General features: G+C 44.5%; 2 protein-coding genes across 4 annotated transcripts; one reads left to right on the forward strand and one right to left on the reverse strand.

Annotated features, from left to right (window-relative positions):
* Nucleotides 1-2,206: 2,206 nt before the first annotated feature.
* Nucleotides 2,207-5,992, forward strand: BLOC1S3 (biogenesis of lysosomal organelles complex 1 subunit 3). 3 transcript variants are annotated; one of them, XM_048500864.1, is made up of 3 exons: nt 2,278-2,344; nt 3,538-3,583; nt 5,136-5,992. In XM_048500864.1, exon 3 carries the CDS (start codon nt 5,225-5,227, stop codon nt 5,798-5,800), a length of 576 nt encoding a protein of 191 aa, XP_048356821.1. In that variant the 5' UTR covers nt 2,278-2,344; nt 3,538-3,583; nt 5,136-5,224; the 3' UTR covers nt 5,801-5,992. The 3 variants fall into 3 exon arrangements, with proteins under 3 accessions (XP_048356820.1, XP_048356822.1, XP_048356821.1); XM_048500863.1 differs by lacking the exon at nt 3,538-3,583 and having other exon boundaries at nt 2,207-2,344; XM_048500865.1 differs by lacking the exon at nt 3,538-3,583 and having other exon boundaries at nt 2,274-2,336.
* A 1,508-nt stretch (nt 5,993-7,500) lies between these two features.
* On the reverse strand, nt 7,501-16,504 carry LOC125435293 (glioma pathogenesis-related protein 1-like). Its single transcript, XM_048501482.1, has 6 exons — nt 16,310-16,504; nt 14,794-15,039; nt 11,539-11,642; nt 10,705-10,790; nt 8,182-8,208; nt 7,501-8,079 (listed from the first exon to the last, which is right to left on the reverse strand). The coding sequence occupies exons 1-6, from the start codon at nt 16,502-16,504 to the stop codon at nt 7,925-7,927; spliced, it is 813 nt and encodes a 270-aa protein (XP_048357439.1). The 3' UTR covers nt 7,501-7,924.
* Between the last annotated feature and the right edge of the window lie 2,703 nt (nt 16,505-19,207).

Raw genomic sequence — 19,207 nt, forward strand, 5'->3', positions numbered from 1 at the left:
TGTGTAACAGACTTCCCTCTGTGATACACCTCTGAAGATGCCAGCCACAGATGCAGGCGAAAGGTTAGGAGCAAGATCCACCAGACCACGGAAAAACCCACCAGAACCAGTCTTCCCAGGGCTTCGCCCGCCTCTTCTGACCTGGCTTCGGTATTTCGGTCTCATCATCCGCTGATTTCTCCTCAAACCAGAAACTGAAAATGTATTGCGGAAGGCTTTCAGGGCCGGAATCACTGGGGTTTCCGGGCTGTATGGCCGTGTTCTAGTAGCATTCTCTCCTGACGTTTCGCCTGCAACTGTGGCTGGCATCTTCAGAGGATCTGATAGTAGGAAAGCAAGTGGAGTATATATACCTGTTGGAGTATCCAGGAACAAAGGCCAGGCTACTTCTATTCAGATGACCTCACCTACTGACCTTGCTATCTTAATTGTTACTCACATGCTAATGGGTGGATCCCACTCAACAAATGTAAATCTAGCTTGCTAATTTCACCCTTTACTTGTTAACAGACAATGGTTCTTTTCCGCCACCCTGGACACTCCAACAGGTAAAGAAATTGTGGAGAAGGTTTACAGAAATCTGTCCTGGGAATGGAATAGTGATCCCTGGGAGCAGAACACAACTATTCTAGGACTGGAACAGGGGTCTGCAACCTGCGGCTCTCCAGATGTTCATGGACTACAAATCCCATCAGCCTCTGCCAGCATGGCTAATTGGCTGATGGGATTTGTAGTCCATGAACATCTGGAGAGCCGCAGGTTGCAGATCCCTGGACTGGAACAAGTCCCCAGGGTGGAATAATGGTGCCTGGAACCGATGGTGCACAGTTTCAGGACACATCATGTTCAGTGGATTATTAACTTAATTTCTACCTTGCCTGGAAAATCTGGTTTCAGGAGTGGCTGGGAGCATTTTTCTTTCTTTCTGTCAGTTCCTAGGTAGTGACAAGAGTGTAGACTTTTCTGTCAGATTTAGACAGTTGTTGTCATTCATACTTTTAAAACCTTGCAAGCCACAACCACCATAAAACATTTTGTTGCTTCAGATAACTGCTGTGATGGTGTCCTCCCCCCCCCCTCCCCCCGCCAACTACAACAAACCTTCCTCCTCTGGCCAGCGGCGGCAGCCGAAAGAGGAAGGTTTCTTGGGGGGGGGGGAGCGATGGGCGGGGGGGGGGCGCACTCCACGGGTGCGCCCGCCCACCCATCGCTTCTCCCCCCCCACAGCCAACAACAATAAACCTTTCTCCCAGGGCCAGTGCCCAGCAGCGGCAGCGGCCGAAGGAGGAAGGTTTGGGGTTTTTTGGGGGGGGGGGGTGACACCTGCCCAAGCAGCCATTTTCTCCAGGTGTACTGAGTTCTGTCACCTGGAGGTGTAATAGCAGGAGACCCCTGTCATGGAACTGAACTCTGCCATCTGGAAATTAGTCGTTACTCCAGGATTCCAGACCCCGCCTGGCTATTAGCAACCACACAAAACCCATCCTGTCATCTGCACCTCTATAACTGTGTGGTTTGGTTCTGCAACCCAACAAGATCGACACAGACTTCAGAGAATAATCAGAACTGCAGAAAAAACAATTGCTGCTAACCTGCCTTCCATTGAGGACCTGTATACTGCACGGGTCGTGCTGGCTGTGAAAAATATTTACTTACCCCTCGCATCCTGGACATAAACTGTTTCACCTCTTACCCTCTAAACGTCGCTACAGAGCACTGCACACCAAGACAACTAGACATAAGAACAGTTTTTTTCCCGGAATGCCATCACCTGTTAAACAAATAATTCCCTCGATAATGTCAAGAACTATTTATTATATATTTATTGTATAGCACTACTGCACTACTTTTTTTCTTATCATTTCCTACACTAACATCTCCTCCTAACTTATGACTGTATGACTAGTAGCCTGTGCTGACATTTGGCATTTTCATTTTTATTTTATGATTTTACATTTTATGTTTCCATTACTATTGATTGTTTCCTGATTGCTTACTAGACCTATATGACAATCATTAAGTGCTGTACCTTATGATTCTTGACAAATGTATTTTTCTTTTATGTACACTGAGAGCATATGCACCGGAGACAAATTCCTTGTGTGTCCAATCACACTTGGCCAATAAAGATTCTATTCTATTCTATTCTGAGACGACGCCAGGAATCCTGTCTTGCTTAGCGACCAACGCGCATGCGCTTCCGCCCAATCGTCAGAAGGAGGGGGAGAGAATATGAGAGCGTGAGCCCTGCGGCCACGTGACCGAGAGGTATCATGTGACCGGACAAAATGGCGGCGCTGCTGTTTCGCTCGGGTGCTGCAGCGTGAGACGGGCAGGCGGGCAGGTAAGGACGCTCTGACCGCAGGCTGGCCGTTGCAGGAGCGGGAGGAGGAGGAGGAGCCTCCGGTTCTACAACAGGGCGTCCTTCGGGCTGCCGCTGGAGCGGGACCAGGCGAAATCCAGCAGGCTGACTTGCAAGTCCTCGTGCACCGGCTGGTCTAGCCGCTCTGAACCCCTCCACCACGCTGACTACAATAAACACAAACACTCAGATTATTAAAGGGGAAATCTAAAATAGTTGAGAGATGGCGGGAAGGAAATATTGTCATAGCGCATGCAAAGGTTTAACTCCACGGTGTAGGTTTTGGACATTTAATCCAGACACTGTTAAAAATGTGAACTGTGGAATTCTTTAGATAGGAAAAGGCTGTCCTGGTTGCCTGCGATGCAACTTGAGATCAACTGGATGCTCCTTGGTTCATTAAAACAAGGAAATTAATGCTGTGCTCAAAATTAATTTTAATAAATTCTATTCTGCTTGTAGTCTTTGGCAGGCTGCTGGTGGAGTTTGGTATGTTTGTCAATGCTAATAGGAGGGAGGTTTTTTTTTATCATGGTGTTGTCTTAGAAGCCTTGTTTGCCAATTTTTTAAAGGCATGTCTTCACTTCTTGCAGCCTTTCCTGTATAGAACTCATAAAAAGGAAACAAAAGTTTAAGTAGCCAACTTATGCAGCACATTCCAGTTAGTGAATATAAAGAGCACATCGGGATGGGAAGGAGTTCATCTGTGGAAGAGTGGGAGAAGAATGTTTTGCATGAGGAAAGGTGGAGGAAAGCAGGCATGCCAATATCTTCAGCGCTTCACAGATTCTCACCTGTGCCCTACATTTAAAATCCGTGTCAGTCTCTATAGCTAGGAGACACAGAGCTACCTTGCAGGTATAGGGGGGGAAATGTAATACTTTTGGAAAAGCCATCAGGTGAAGGGGGTGATAGAACCATTGAACTGAGGTGGGTGGGGCTTTCTCTGCGATTGCTCTCAGGCATCAGAATAGCCTACCCCCAGAGATCCCCCATGCGCCTGCCCTTTGTCAGATTAGGCGCATGGCAAAGACCTTCCTCTTCGCCTAGGCTTTTGGTTATCTGGAAACCCCCGTCTACAGCTGTTGATGTGGGGGTAGGGGTTATTTTTATTGTTTTAATTGCTATATATTATTTATGTTTTATACACACATTGTTTTGTTATCTGGTTTCAGGCCTACACTGTTGCTGAGTGTGGAGGTTTTGAGGAACTGTTTTGGGGTAAGGGTGGGTGTTACATCTAAAGCAAACCTTTGATTGTGGTCCCTGTTCCCTGTTCCTTTTCTGCCTGGTCTAGTTTGCTGTAGAAGAGTGAAGTCTGCAAGCTCAGAAATCTTTATTTTGCTACAGTTGATCCAAGGGATGCTGTCCTCAGGGTTCGTTCATGGCATGAAAAATGCTTGCATGACTGTACCTTCACACCATTCTTATTCCCTGTTCAGTGCGGCAGGAAATAGCATGTAAAAAGGAGCCCCTTGTAAAAAGGAGTCCCTTTTGAACCCTCCCCTATCCAGAACCCAAAATTGTTGCTTTTGCCACCCCTGCCTGCCACTGCTTTTGTTACCCTGGCTAGCTCCACAAGTCACACAGCTGCCTCCTGATGCCCCCCAGAACAGCCGAGAAAGCCTGAGCTGCCCAAGGTCACAGGGCATTGACCTGGCAGTTCCTGGGGTGGTGGGACACCCCCCCCCCCAGGGCTCTACCACCTCTCTCCAGAGGTCATCAGGGTGGCTGGGAGGCCCCCAAAACACCCATAGCCGCACTGTCCTGTTCCTGTGGCTCTCAGGCCAGCTAAAAAAACACTGGGACATCCAAGGCCGTTGTAGCGCAGTGGGGACTCCTTAATGAAATAAAAGGGCCACACTCGTCACAGGAGATAATAAATAAGACCTATGGCAGTGATGCAAAATAAAAGTGTTTTAGCCCTCAGTTGAAATTCCCTAAGCATCTCATCAGGAAGTAGTCTTGTAGTGGTTCTCCAAAAATAATACAAGACCAGTGATCTTATACTCTGCAATGCTACCAGACTCCCTTGAAGAAGCCTCTTGGTGAAACACATCGGGACTTTGGGGATTTTAACTGGGGCTGATTCCGCATGGGCCAAAAACAGCAGTGTGAAAACGGTGTGAAAACAGTATAAACCCTTTTACACCATTTTAAACCCTTTTACACCATTTTCACATCATTTTCACACTGCTGTTTTTGGCCCATGCGGAATCAGCCTGAGTAATTACATACATCTTATTCTGCACCATCGGCCTTGACCTTATCTTTCTCTCCAGTCAAATGCATTGGCACCAAATTTAGCAATAGTAATAAGGGTATAAGGAGAGAAGAGAATTTGGATTTATACCCACCCCCCTTTCTCTCCTGTAAGGATACTCAAAGACAATCCCCCCCCCCCCACCGCCACCACAACAAACACCCTGTGAGCAGTGGTGGGATTCAAATAATTTAACAGCTGGTTGTTTACAAGCACCATTTTAACAACCAGTTCTGCCGAAGTGGTGCGAACCTGCTGAATCCCACCACTGCCTGTGAGGTAGGTGGGGCTGAGAGAGCTCAGAAGAACTGTGACTAGCCCAAGGTCACCCAGCTGGCGTGTGTTGGAGTGCACAGGCTAATCTGAATTCCCCAGATAGGCCTCCACAGCTCAAGCAGGGAATCAAACCCGGTTCCTCCAGATTAGAGTGCACCCGCTCTTAACCACTACGCCACTGCTGCTCTCAAGGATCCCAAAGGATGGAACTTCAACCTCCCTTTTCTTTTGTAGGCTGACAGTGGCGATTAACATCAAGAGACGACTAATCCCCTGCTTTGTGAGTCTTCTTGAGCATCTGGGCACACACACCTGATATAAAGATGGCTGCTCCGAGGGGCAACATTGTGGTTGAGGGGGAAGCATCAGAGACCGATTCGGAGGAAGAGGCCTTTCTCTCCTCTGTACCTCCTGCCTCAGTTCCCAGCTTTTCCAATGTTAAAGTCCTGGGGGAGGCCTCTGAAACTGATGATGAGGAAGATGCAAGCCCTGGGGGACCGAAACCGGAGCCTCAGTTTATCAGTCCAGACTTGCCTCCTTTGATCGTTTACAGAAATGAAGATCCAGGGTCCCCCGTGGCTGTGGAGGAGAAGCCGGCCCTCCGCATCAAACACCGGGGCCGCTACAGCACCCTGCTGCAGCAGAAGCTGATTGAGAGCAATGCCCGCCTGTACTATGATGTCAACAGCACTGTCAAGCAGGTGTACCAGACAGCCATCAAAGAGATCGGAGCCATGACCGTGCAGCTCAGTGACTCACAAAATGGCATCATCAATGCCTCGCATAGCATCCGTCTTGTCTTGGAGGATTTGCAAGGTTTGGCTGACAAGATAGACATCATCACTAGCTGTAGCCTGCTGCCCGATATCCAGATAGCACTGTCTCCCTCGCATGCCTAGGCAGGCGAAGAACTATGGCGGATGGGTCTCTTTTCTTCTTACAAGTCAGTCATTTGAGCAGCGGGACTGCTTAGCGGTTGTCTCAGAGGCAAGCCATGTTCTGTGAGATCTACTTTTGTTTGATAGTCCAGTGACTGCACATCTTACAGTGACTCCACTTGTCTTCTTCTAATAAGATAGATTTGATCAGTATAAAATGGCTCTTGCTGTATTTCTTGTCCTGACTTCCATTGTGGTCCCTAAAGGTTTATGCTTTGGTGGGTGCAGATCCAATGCCAGAAGACGTTTGTGGTGAGGTATGTCGCCAGTGACATATTTGCCTAGGGGACATAGGGTATCCCATGTTCCCGGGCACCCCCAGTGGAGGGTGCAAAAATTTCAGGTTTGTGTGTTTTTGTATTTTAAGTGTTTTTTCAGTTTTTGGCCTGCAGGGGGCACAGTTTTTAGGCTAGCAGCACCAAAATTTCAGGGTATCTTTAGGAGACTCTCCTGATGATACCACCCAAGTGAGGTTTGGTTCAGGGGGTCCAAAGTTATGAATTCCCAAATGGGGTGCCCCCATCCCCTATTGTTTCTAATGGGAGCTAATAGGAGATGGGGGCTACACCTTTCATGGTCCATAACTTTGGACCCCTTGAACCAAACTACATACTACAGGTGTCAGTGCTATCAGTCCCAGACCAGGAAAGGGATTTGGGCGTCTTAGTTGATAGTTCCATGGGAATATCAACAAAATGCATGGCAGATATGAAAAAGGCAAACTCTGTGCTGGAAATTATTAGGAAAGGAATTGATAATAAAACTGCAAAGATTGTCATGCCCTTATATAAAGCAGCGGTGCGACCGCACTTGGAGTACTGTGTTCAGTTCTGGTCACCACATCTCAAAAAGGATATCAAAGAGATAGAAAAAGTGCAGAGAAGCCAATGAGGATGATTGAAGGACTGGAGCACCTTCCTTATGAGGAGAGGCTGTAGCGTTTGGGACTCTTTAGTTTGGAGAGGAGACGTCTGAGGGGGAATATGATTGAAGTCTATAAAATTATGCATGGGGTAGAAAATGTTGACAGAGAGAAGTTTTTCTCTCTTTCTCACAATACCAGAACTAGAAGGCATACATTGAAAATGCTGGGGGGAAGAATTAGGACTAATAAAAGGAAACATTTCTTTACGCAATGCGTGATTGGTGTTTGGAATGTGTTGCCACAAGAGGTAGAGATGGCTGCTAACCTGTGCTTTAAAAGGGGCTTGGATAGATTTATGGAGGAGAAGTCGATTTATGGCTACCAATCTTGACCCTCATTGATCTGAGATTGCAAATGCCTTAACAGACCAGGTGCTCGCGAACAACAGCAGCAGAAGGCCATTGCTTTCACATCCTGCAGGTGAGCTCCCAAAGGCACCTGGTGGGCCACTGCGAGTAGCAGAGTGCTGGACTAGATGGGCTCTGGTCTGATCCAGCAGGCTTGTTCTTATGTTCTTATGATGGCAACTTCCCCATACAGACCCACGGGAGGCCTAAATATAATATGATGGTTCATCCTGACTGGCCTTCTGCTGCTGTTGGTGGAACAGCTCCATATTAAAGGCCCTGCAGAATTCATTTAGATCCTGTAGGGTGCTTGTTCCACCAGGTAAGGGCCAGGACCGAGAAGGCCCTGGCCCTTGTTGATGTCAGTTGGACGTCTTTTGGGCCGGGGATTTTTATGACAATCAGATTTCACAAAGTTGGCTATGAAATTCAAACTTTCATTTATATTTATTTCTGATTTTATATTCTATTTCATCAAATATTCAATAGTTCAGTTGTTACATGTGAACCCTATCAAATCATCAATGTCACTTTTAATATCCTATTTTCATACATAACTTTGAGGAGAAAATATTAAAATACACATAGCAATACAGCAGTATTTATTTTTCAGTTTTAAAAATATTTACATTAGTGGAATGGAACTTTTGACAATTTTATAACATTCAAAATAGAAAACAAGGAAATAAACCAAATCGATTAACAAAACAAATTTAGAAAAAATAGTTATATTTATAGTACCTATGTAAATGTAATTTTCAGTTACCATGGATATTAAAGAAAATATTTTGTGTTATATGCATATTAAATATATTATTGTTTTATACTTAAATTTGGATAACGTTTTTGTAAATAGTACACAATTCCAAATGCTATGAACATTAATAATGGTCTTAAAATGGCTAAAGCAATACAGGATTCATCACATATAATCCGGTGTTCAAAATGTGGATACCATCGTGTATAGCCTATTGAAAAACATAACAGAATTTTTTACTTAAATATTCATTTTGGAAACAAGCATTTTGGAAACATTTAAACTAAAAAAAAGAGAAAACTGTAATACATACGTATGACTTTGTCACGTTCAGGATTTCCTAGAAAAGTAAATTACGACATATGAAGAAAGATTTTTATATAAGCTGGGTTGGCCTACTTAGAGGGAGACAAGCAAGGAACACCAAGGCTGTCAAGCAAAGGAAGACAATAGCAAATCTCTGTTAGTCTTTTGCCTTGAAAGCCCTACTGGGTTGTCATAAGACAGCTGTGACTTGACGGCAATTTACACACACAATTTATTCAAGCTTTGTTTTTCTTCTAAACAAACCCCAAGCCAAAGTTATGGACCCTCAAATGAATAGCCCCCATCCCCTATTAACTCCCACTGGAAACAATGGGGGATGGGGCACCCCCCTTGGGAGTCCATAGCTTTGGACCCCCTGGACCAAACTTCACAAAACCTGGGTGGTATCAGTAGGAGACTCCCCTGATGATACCACCCAAGTTTGGTGAAGTTTGGTTCACGGGGGCCAAAGTTATGGACCCTCAAATGTGTTGCCCCCATCTCCTATTAGCTCCTATTGGAGTGTTTTTTTCAAAAAGGTGCCTGTACAAGCAGGTTCAGGAAAATCCCATAATAAGCCGGGGGGGGGGGGGGGGCAGAAACGGGACTGATCTGTTTTCCATGGCTTTTTAAATCGGATGGATGGATGGATGGATGGATGGATGGATGGATGGATGGATGGATGGATGGATGGATGGATGGATGGATGGATGGATGGATGGATGGATGGATGGATGGATGGATGGATGGATGGATGGATGGATGGATGGATGGATGGATGGATGGATGGATGGATGGATGGATGGATGGATGGATGGATGGATGGATGGATGGATGGATGGATGGATGGATGGATGGATGGATGGATGGATGGATGGATGGATGGATGGATGGATGGATGGATGGATGGATGGATGGATGGATGGATGGATGGATGGATGGATGGATGGATGGATGGATGGATGGATGGATGGATGGATGGATGGATGGATGGGCGGGCTGTGAGGAGATCTCGAGGGAACCTGGATATTTCGTGAGACTATCCCAGGATTAATCACCAGTGAGGAAATCACCTATCAATGTTTTAACTGTTTATTTGTTAAGCAACTGGCATGCTAGCTTAGGGTCAACAAAACTGTACTAAGATCCCAGGAAGGGAACCTCTAAAGCATAGGTAAATATGACTATTCTCTTTAATGCCCAACATGTGTGAGCATCACTTGCAGTGATGCAGGATAACATTACCAGATTCATGTTGACACTTCAGAAAATCATAACCACTAGCAGGGATCAATTATGCAAAAAAAATCTAGGAAATGGCCCCTTCTCAATTTTTCTGGTCAAAAGAGTGGGAAGTGCCTTGTTAATAAGTGGGTTATACATGCAGTTGGCAGAAAATTTAAGGTAAGATGGGGAGGCTAATGTAACGTTCATCTTAATGTTTATTCTTAAGAATCTTAAGAATATTTTCTTTGGAGCAAGGCCTATTGCATAAAATGAGACTGACTTCTGAGTGTGTCTATTTATGTTTGTTCCTTTAGAACAGTGATGGCGAACCTTTTCGAGACCGAGTGCCCCAAACGCACATTTATCGCAAAGTGACAACACAGCAATTTAACCTGAATACTGAGGTTTTAGTTTAGAAAAAACGGTTGGCTCCAAGACGCATATTACACAGGAGTAAGCTTGGTGAAGCAACTGTGAAACACTTCAAATGGGTGAATCACGACCCTAGGAGGGTTTACTCAGAAGCAAGCCCCATTGCCAGCAACCGAGCTTACTCCCAGGTAAAGGATCGTGCCCAAGTCAGCCTAGATGTGTGTGTGTGGGGGGGGGGGGGGGATTTTCTGCATGCCCACAGAAAGGGCTCTGAGAGCCACCTCTGGCACCCGTGGCATACCATCCGCTGCTTTAGAATATCATTATTTGAAGTACAGATATCATTTAATCACAAAGATATTAACTGAAAGACTTAGATGTTGTCTACACCTTCAGAGAGAAGATCCTTTCTGTCTGGAAGGCACCATATTTGAGAGGATCTTAGGAAACAGTCTCCACAAACAGTACATGGCAACACAAATGATCTCGCCCTTCCTTCTATCTATGACATAATTTTCAGAACAATCCTAAATAATTATACAAAAACAGATTGGGCTAAAAAGGAAACATGTCTTGAACATCTTGTGTACTGAGACGAGTGAAGCCAGGGAATGTAGAGAGAGAGAGTGAATCCAGTTGTATTAGGACAGAAACGACAGCAACGCTCATTTTGTGGGATATTAGAGAAGCGACCTTGAAGATGTACTGACGGAAAAGAGTTACACCTTGCTCTAGTCATGACCCATCTGCAATTGTAATTAACAAGATGTTCCAGGTATATAGCAGGGCTAGATTTCTGAGGGATAATCCCAAAGAATATTGGAGAGCAAGAGCTTTGCGCTTTGCTCAGGAGAAATTGATATTCTTGATCGAAATATGTGTGATAAATACATATCTTTGTAATGAAGAATTTCTTCCATTTTATACTTACTGCAAAGTTTCTTTTCACAAGTATCTCCGTGTGGACAAGCACTACATGGCTTTCCTTGTAAATAAGGTCTCCTTGGAAAATTGCCACTAAGACCAAAATGTTCAAAATGTATTAGGATTTAAATTTAAAATTATTTCAAACATAACAAATATTTTGTTGCAACAAACTGTGTTTCGTTTATCAACCCCTCCATTGATAACAATGGAATACCTTGAGCAGGAGTAGTTGAACAGTCTTATGTTGAAGACTTGATATCAAATGAAACATAAATAGAATTATTCTATTTACATGGAAATATATAGGGTTGTAAAATACGATCTTCAGATGCTACGCCCCAGTGTTTACCAGCCTTTTCAATGTCACGGTATTCTTGACCTCACTCTTCATATCTCACGGTACCCCTGCCATCCCCCCCACCTTCCCCTCCCAATGCCTCTACTTGCACCACCCCCACCTTCCCCTCCCAGGGTGAAGGGAAGAACTGGGGGTGGGGGGCAGGAAGTGGCTGCTGACCTTGTGCTATGCCCAGTAATACAGCTAGTCTGCTCCACCCCCTGAATGGACTAACACCCCTACCCCCATGCTGGCTTCTGCTTGGAGGCCAGTGTAACTCAGTGGCAATGGTCCACTTCCAGATTTCACAGCCGCAGACCTGTGGCCAGGCTGGACACCGACACATTCGCTCGTTCCACAGGCCCCTAAGGCCAGCAGAGGGGGGAAACACATCTGGGGGGAAAGAAGTAAAGTGAAGCACACATTTCTGTAGTCTAATAGTATACAAACATCAATTAGGATATGTATATGATACATTTTTTAAAACAAACATTACAGTACCCTGGACCATAATTGCACACGAAGATTTCAATATTCTTTGATCGATCTGTTTTTCGACAGAAAACAATAGCGCAGCCAACTTTATAAGATACATCCCAAACAATCTGATGAAAAAGGAAGATTAATTTTACAGAATAGAATGGAAGCTATGCTAGCAATGAGCTTTCCTACAATTTCAAACCAGATTTCTCATTCATATGTTGACTGCATAAAAATGTAACCATGAGGGGAAAAGGCATGGGGGGGGTGGTGGAAATGTGGGGGAAATTTTCAGTATATCCAGTATTTATTTCCATATCACTCTGAAACATATGCATTACTTATAGTGAGCATATAAAATGTACTACTTGGCAAATTTATGGAATTTAGATGCAAAAAGGCTAAACAGCAAATATACCCAATAGCTGACAGAGCTATACTCCATTTCATGCAGAGAACTCAGCTGAATTGAAAATCCATTTGCCTTTATTGCCTAGATCTTTTTTCTAAAGAAATTCTCCACGAGGACCTGTCCAGTCCCCTGCCACTCACCATTCCGTCAAAAGTAAAACTGAAGACAAAATGCCCTTACCACTTTGTAGGGAGAGAGACACAAAGCAACATTTTAGTTTTTCCGCTTCTCCCACCCCCAGATTATGAAATCTTTTTTTTGTAGTGCCCACCATTTTGTGTGAGCTTCAGGCTCCATGCTGTGCTGTTACGTCAAGAATGTTCCCAGGAGTTCCCTCTTTTTTTCTGCTCATCCCATGGCTATTTCAATGTAAAAATTAGAAAAAATAAACTTTGATTAGTCACTGTCTTGACTCTAGTGTTTTTCAAAACTGGCAGCCAAATTCTGTTCAAGACAGTGACTAATCAGCTCCACACAGACACAGGATGACTACAGACAATCAAAGGCAACAAGGGACAGACTACTTCTATTCAGATGCCTCACCTATTGACCTTGCTATCTCCATTGTTACTTACATGCTAAATTACATTGTTACTTACATGCTAAACGTCAGGAGAGAATGCTGCTAGAACAGCATGGTATAAAGTGAATTTATAATAGTGCCAGTGCCACCCTAACCATGCATGGATGATCAAGATTACTCAGTAGAACACTAATAGTATTTAAGATGACCCGGTTGCTTAGGAAAAGTTCCTATAAATGAATAAATGCTGAGAATGATCTGAGGCACTCACTTTAGGAATCTCTGGATTTGAGGATCCTGAAGATGGGCCTCACATGATTAAAAAGACTGAAATCAACAGTTGAGCATGTTAATGCGAGTCTTTTAAAAATCCTTCAGTGACAAGTCAAAGATATATAGCTTGGATGGATGAGTTACACTCTACACTACCCAGCTGACAAGAATCAATTGATGCATTCAGTTGATTCATTGTAGAAATACACTGTAGTATCTGGGAAGATCTCCCAAATCTGTATTCAGCACTGGCTCCTACAAACTTTCTGTGTTATTGAGGTCTCTCACAGGATCCCTACAGTACAATCCACAGCTGCCAGATGATCCTGTTCAATGGAGAGAAATAAAGACAACCATTGCTCTTTGAAGACAAACTGTATCATGAAGCAGACTAGATCACTAAAATGAAAATTTCTGGCAGGAAATTTATCTACTGTGTTCTGTCATGGTGAGAATACCAACATGTTAGCTTTTTATGTCAGATACAGTTAGATAGTGATCCCAGAAAAAAAGCAGGCAACATTGAGTCTACGCTGAGGAAGTAGATTAGTTCCATGAAATGGTCATATATCTGGGATGTTTATCTGAATGATGGACTTTTTGTAACATTCGTGTCAGAATGTATTTTGTGTTATTTGCTCTTTGTATTCATACTGCATGTTGAGACACCGTTGCATAGATATTAAGCATGCACAGCCCTTTTTGCATCAGTTGATATAGTTAGCCTTTTTCTGTATATTAAGATTATCCAGCCAGTACTATACTTTTTTGTGTTTTCCTTTATCTGTAGGGTGAGAATATCACCAAATTGTTTACTAGACACACAAGGGAGTACTGAAATTCTGCAAGCAATCTTGTAATCATGTCTAATATATGAGGCAACTTGCCTGTTTTGGAACCGGTCTGCTGAAAAATAGATGTAAAATAATTGAAAATGTTAAAGCTATGAGGAAAAAAACCCTCAGAATTCAGGAAAAACTTGCTTTCTGAAGTTGAAACTTACTTTCTATAAGACTACATTTATCCTAGTGCAACAACACAACATGAGTTGGGTGCTGTGTGGTTTCCGGGCTGTATGGCCGTGTTCTAGCAGCATTCTCTCCTGACATTTCGCCTGCATCTGTGGCTGGCGGATCCTCTGAAGATGCCAGCCACAGATGCAGGCGAAATGTCAGGAGAGAATGCTGCTAGAACACGGCCATACAGCCCGGAAACCACACAGCACCCAAGTGATTCCGGCCGTGAAAGCCTTCGACAATACATTGAACATTACATTAATCATATTTAACTTATAAAAATTGTACAATTTGATACACTAGTGACGTTTCACAGTTTAAAGATCTTAGTTTTGTACAGTACTAAAGACACACATGCTACAAATAGTTGCATCTTATGCTCCTACCACATATCTCTTAATTTTTTTCTATCAGAGAAAAAGTGGAGGGGGGAGTTGAAAATAAATAAATACTTCAGATTTTGTATTAAAGAATGTGTGTTACGTGAACAGAAACAGTCCCATACTATTGCAACAGGGCTAGTATTGGAGACCAAGTGAAACTTTGTAATATTTAATACAGTAATGTATTATCATATGCATTGTCTATGTATCTAATTGTAATCAAAGTGCAGAGTTCTGCCTTTTCCCCCTCTTGAAGCTTAAAGTAGTCTCAAGTACCGCAAATTTTTACTGAGGAAAACAGCATGGGGAAGAAGAGCTAAATCCCATTTCTCCATTTACACTATGGCCCCTTCCGCACATGCAAAATAATGCATTTTCAAACCACTTTCACAACTGTTTGCAAGTAGATTTTGCTATTCTGCACAGCTTCAAAGAGCATTGAAAGCAGTTTGAAAGTGCATTATTCTGCATGTGCAGAATGAGCCTATGTTTTCTTCTACACATCTATTTATAAGCGACTACTGACATTCAACTGTGGATTCCCACCATTATGAATAGTCTGGCCCTCAGTTGTAGATGTTCAGTCAAATTTTCACAACAAATCTCATGTTGCTAATGTTTTGCTACAATATATGTAGGTAATCTGAACAGAAAAAAAATAATATTTACCTGAGTATAATGACCACACACACGTTCACACTGATGGCTGTTGAATTTGTAGGATTTAACTTCTGAGTTCCATGACGCAATGGGACCAGTGGGATCAAAATGTCTTCTCACAGCATTTGACATCCACAAATTTTCTCCAAGAAGCCAAAATGAAGAATCAGGATGGCTCTTTCTATAGGGACTATGCTTAAAAGTGCATCTGTTTGCCCATGCTCTAGCTGTTCTAGCTAATGCTACATCCCATGTCTATTAAACAAAAAAATATCATGAACAATTTTTTATAATAGAGGTATTTCATAGAAGTGTATTATAATGTTCTAAGAAAATAGATACTAATGCTGGCGTTAATTTATGACACAGCAAAGAACAAGACATCGTTAAAAATATGTATTTTGAAATATGAGCCCCGAGTATAGGATTGCAGTTGAAATAAACTCAAGAAATAAAACAAAAGGGATACACAAAAAGAGCACCAGCGCTAGAGCTGTGTGCCATCGCTGGAGAGGAACAAAGGATGACAATGGCTTCTCTACTAAGGTTACCAACTTCCAGGCGGGTCCTGGAGTTTTCCTGGAATCATAAATGATCTCCAGACCACGGAATTGTTTCCCTGGAGGAAATGACACCTTCAGAGGGCAGCCTCTCGCACAGGTGTCAAATTCGCACCCCTCCAGATGTTATGGACTACAGCTCCCATTATCCCCTGCCAGCATCATGCTGGCAGGGGATGATGGGAACTGTAGTCCATAACATCTGGAGGTCCGCGAGTTTGACACCTATGCGCTATGGCATCGCACACCTGCGACCTCACTTCGCTCCTCTCCCGAAACTGCATCCTTAAAACACCAGGAGCTGGAGATGGCAGCCCTACCTCCACCACAAAAGAAATGGATCAACAACGCGATGAAGGCTCAATATGGCACGCCTTCTTACCCCCTATCCAGCAGTGGCGTAGGAGGTTAAGAGCTCGTATATCTAATCTGGAGGAACCGGGTTTGATTCTCCGCTCTGCTGCCTGAGCTGTGGAGGCTTATCTGGGGAATTCAGATTAGCCTGTGCACTCCCACACACGCCAGCTGGGTGACCTTGGGCTAGTCACAGCTTCTCGGAGCTCTCTCAGCCCCACCCACCTCACAGGGTGTTTGTTGTGAGAGGGGAAGGGCAAGGAGATTGTCAGCCCCTTTGAGTCTCCTGCAGGAGAGAAAGGGGGGATATAAATCCAAACTCTTCTCTTCTTCTTCTATAGGTGTCAAGCTCGTGGCCCTCTAGATGTTATGGACTACAGTTCCCATCATCCCCTGCCAGCATGATGCTGAACTGTAGTCCATCACATCTGGAGGGCCGAGAGTTTGACACCTGTGCCCTATCCGGAATCTTCCTGCTACAGAACTGAATTGACCATGGAGCCCATTCACACTTGCTCTTAAAGGCAGTCGGGATCCCCCACCCCCAGCAAAATTGGCCTCCTCCCCTTTGCCCGAGGTCTCCCAGTCCCGCCCCATCCTCTGGAGCGCACCATGTAGAGCATGTTGGACGCTGAGGGTTTGACTGCGGCCCGGTGCTTGTTGTGGGCGTCCACGCATTGCTTGGCGAAGGTCTTGTTGTTGATGCTGGGATAGGCCCCCGGCAGGGGCTGGAAATAATTTTGGTCGCTCGGGGCTCCGAGGAGGACGAGTAAGGCCAGCACGACCCTCCGCGGCCGGAGCCTCATCGTCGCACCATTCCAACTCAACCCTCGCGCCAACCGCCGCGCTCCAACGGCGCCAACCGCCACTTTCCAACGGTCGCAGCCTCAACTGCCCCGCCCCTTTCCAGAATGGGGCCTCCCCTCTCGCGCTTCCATCGCTCGCGTGCATCAGACGTTTCTTCTGTAACCCTCTCTCCATCCCCCATGATGAAGAAGAAGAAGAAGAAGAAGAAGAAGAAGAAGAAGAAGAAGAAGAGAGGAGGAGGAGGAGGAGGAGGAGTTTGGATTTCTATCCCCCCTTTCTCTCCTGCAGGAGACTCAAAGGGGCTGACAATCTCCTTGCCCTTCTGTTACCCACAGCCAGGGGTAACTAGAAAGTGATTTCAGAGTGATTTCAGCTTTGTCAGCAATGAGCAATAGTGATTTCAGAGTGATTTCAGCTTTGGCAGCAGTGAGCGGATGCAGAGGCAGGCTGCCTTCAGAGCAGAGGTTCTTTATTGTGATTTCAAGCTCTTTCCAGGCCAGACTGCCCAGTACAGAACGAAACACAGCCCTTTCTATACAGTTTTTCACCTGATCAGAGGAGGAAGGGGGGCAGTCCCCTGCCACATAATACAGACAATTTAAAACAAAGAGGAGGAAGACAGTCTTTTGTTTTTTGCTGATGGGATTAAGTCCCAAAAGAAAAGGCTGCCAATGAATCTTGAGATCCTAGAAGTGGAAACTTCAATAGTCCAATGGGTCTTGAGATCCTAGAATTGGAAACTTCAATAGTCCAATGAGCTTCTGGATCCTGAGAGTAAAACTTCAAACAGTCCAATAGCAAAACAGGGTGACATCCTTTGTTAGTCAAAAGGCCCTTTTGTTGGTGAAGATGGGATTACCTGGGTGTTGGTCCAAACTGAATTCCAGGACTAGTTTCCTTGTCCCTTAATATCAACCTTTCTGGGCATAGCACTGCTACATCAGACACAAATTTCAAAAATAACATTTCTAAACTTAAACGTTAGGGAAACCTTAAAGGATAAACACATGTACTTATACTTATGGGCAAGACTTTACAGATACTTATTGGCATGGCTTTCTTAAATCTAACAATAACAAAACCTTAAACTAACTGAAGAGCCTAACTAAACTAACATCCTAAACTGCAGGCACATCACAAATTCAACTTAAAAGGGGCTTTTAATACATCCTAGAAAGGCATAAACAAGAGGGAAACCATATAGCATTGTTACAAACATACATATGCGTTCTCTGTGAACCTTATGGAGGCTTTTGGACAACACTGGTCTCCTTGCTCTGATCCTTAGCCAGTGCAGTTCGGTGGCAGGCTCAGGAAAATATTTTTCCTATTTTCCTGCTGGTAACACTTCCCCCCTCACAACAAACACCCTGTGAGGTAGGTGGGGCTGAGAGAGCTCCAAAGAACTGTGACTAGCCCAAGGTCACCCAGCTGGCAGGGGTGGGAGTGCGCAGTCTAATCTGAATTCCCCAGATAAGCCTCCACAGCTCAGGCGGCAGAGCGGAGAATCAAACCCCTTTCCTCCAGATTAGAATGCACCTGCTCTTAACCTACTATGCCACTTCTGCTCCTAAAAACACAATAAAACATCCAAATACCGCAGCAGTGGCATAGTGGTTAAGAGCAGGTGCATTCTAATCTGGGTTCCCCTTGAGCTACCATTTGAGCTCTGGAGGCTTATCTGGGGAACCAGAATAGCTTGTGCACTCCAACACACGCCAGCTGGGTGACCTTGGGCCAGTCACAGTTCTATGGAGCACTCTCAGCCCCTCCCACCTCACAGGGTGTTTGTTGTGGGGAGAGGAAGAAGAAAAAGAGTTTGGATTTATGTCTCCCCTTTCTCTCCTGTAAGGAGACTCAAAGGGGCTGACAATCTCCTTGCCTTTCCCCCCTCACAACAAATGCCCTGTGAGGTGAGTGGGGCTGAGAGAGCTCAGAAGAACTGTGACTAGCCCAAGGTCATCCAGCTGGCGCGTGTTGGAGTGCACAAGCTAATCTAGTTCACCAAATAAGCCTCCACAGCTTAAGTGGCAGAGCAGGGAATCAAACCCGGTTCCTCCAGATCAGAATGCACCTGCTCTTAACCGCTACGCAACTGCTGCTCCATTTTCCTGGTTGCCACCCTGTCTCAGTCGGCTTATGTTAAGTTTCCCTTTGATGATGTCTGCAGGTCACAAACCACATCTGCCCAGTATGAAAGGCACCAGCAGCACCCCTCTCTCCCAATCACAACGGGATCGGGAAGAGTCAGCGTGAATTTCCCCGCTGCAGGGCAATCCTGAACTGGCACTCCTTGTAATCCAAACTAGGAAGAAATATAAGCAACAGCACCAAATGTTATATATAAGCAGGCAAGGTCTATATTATGAAAAAAGTTCAAATATATACGATAATTAGTGACACTCTATAACGCTCAACCTCGCAGGGTTGTTGTGAAAGTTTTTTGTGAATAGCAGTAAGAAACGATATTATAAACAACACTTGCTTACTGCTATTTACAAAAAACTTTCACAACAACCCGAGGGTGAGCGTTATAGAGTGTCACTAATTATCATATATATTTGAATTTTTTTAATAATATAGACCAGGGGTCTTCAAACTATGGCCCTCCAGATGTTCATGGACTACAATTCCTATCAGCCCCTGCCAGCATGGCCAAGTGGCAGGGCTGATGGGAATTGTAGTTCATGAACATCTGGGGG

The sequence above is a fragment of the Sphaerodactylus townsendi genome, linkage group LG06 (assembly GCF_021028975.2).
Source record: "Sphaerodactylus townsendi isolate TG3544 linkage group LG06, MPM_Stown_v2.3, whole genome shotgun sequence".
In the NCBI taxonomy this organism is placed as follows: domain Eukaryota; kingdom Metazoa; phylum Chordata; class Lepidosauria; order Squamata; family Sphaerodactylidae; genus Sphaerodactylus; species Sphaerodactylus townsendi.

What these genes read in the sequence shown, in the direction of transcription:
- BLOC1S3 (XM_048500863.1), top strand. Translation starts at nt 5,225, where the DNA reads ATGGCTGCTCCGAGGGGCAACATTGTGGTTGAGGGGGAAGCATCAGAG.
- LOC125435293 (XM_048501482.1), bottom strand. Translation starts at nt 16,504, where the DNA reads ATGAGGCTCCGGCCGCGGAGGGTCGTGCTGGCCTTACTCGTCCTCCTC. An exon ending in CGTCCAACATGCTCTACATG is followed by an intron (nt 15,040 to 16,309) that starts GTGCGCTCCAGA and finishes TTTGTTTAATAG; the next exon opens with ACATGGGATGTAGCATTAGC. An exon ending in TGTGTGGTCATTATACTCAG is followed by an intron (nt 11,643 to 14,793) that starts GTAAATATTATT and finishes CTTTTTCATCAG; the next exon opens with ATTGTTTGGGATGTATCTTA.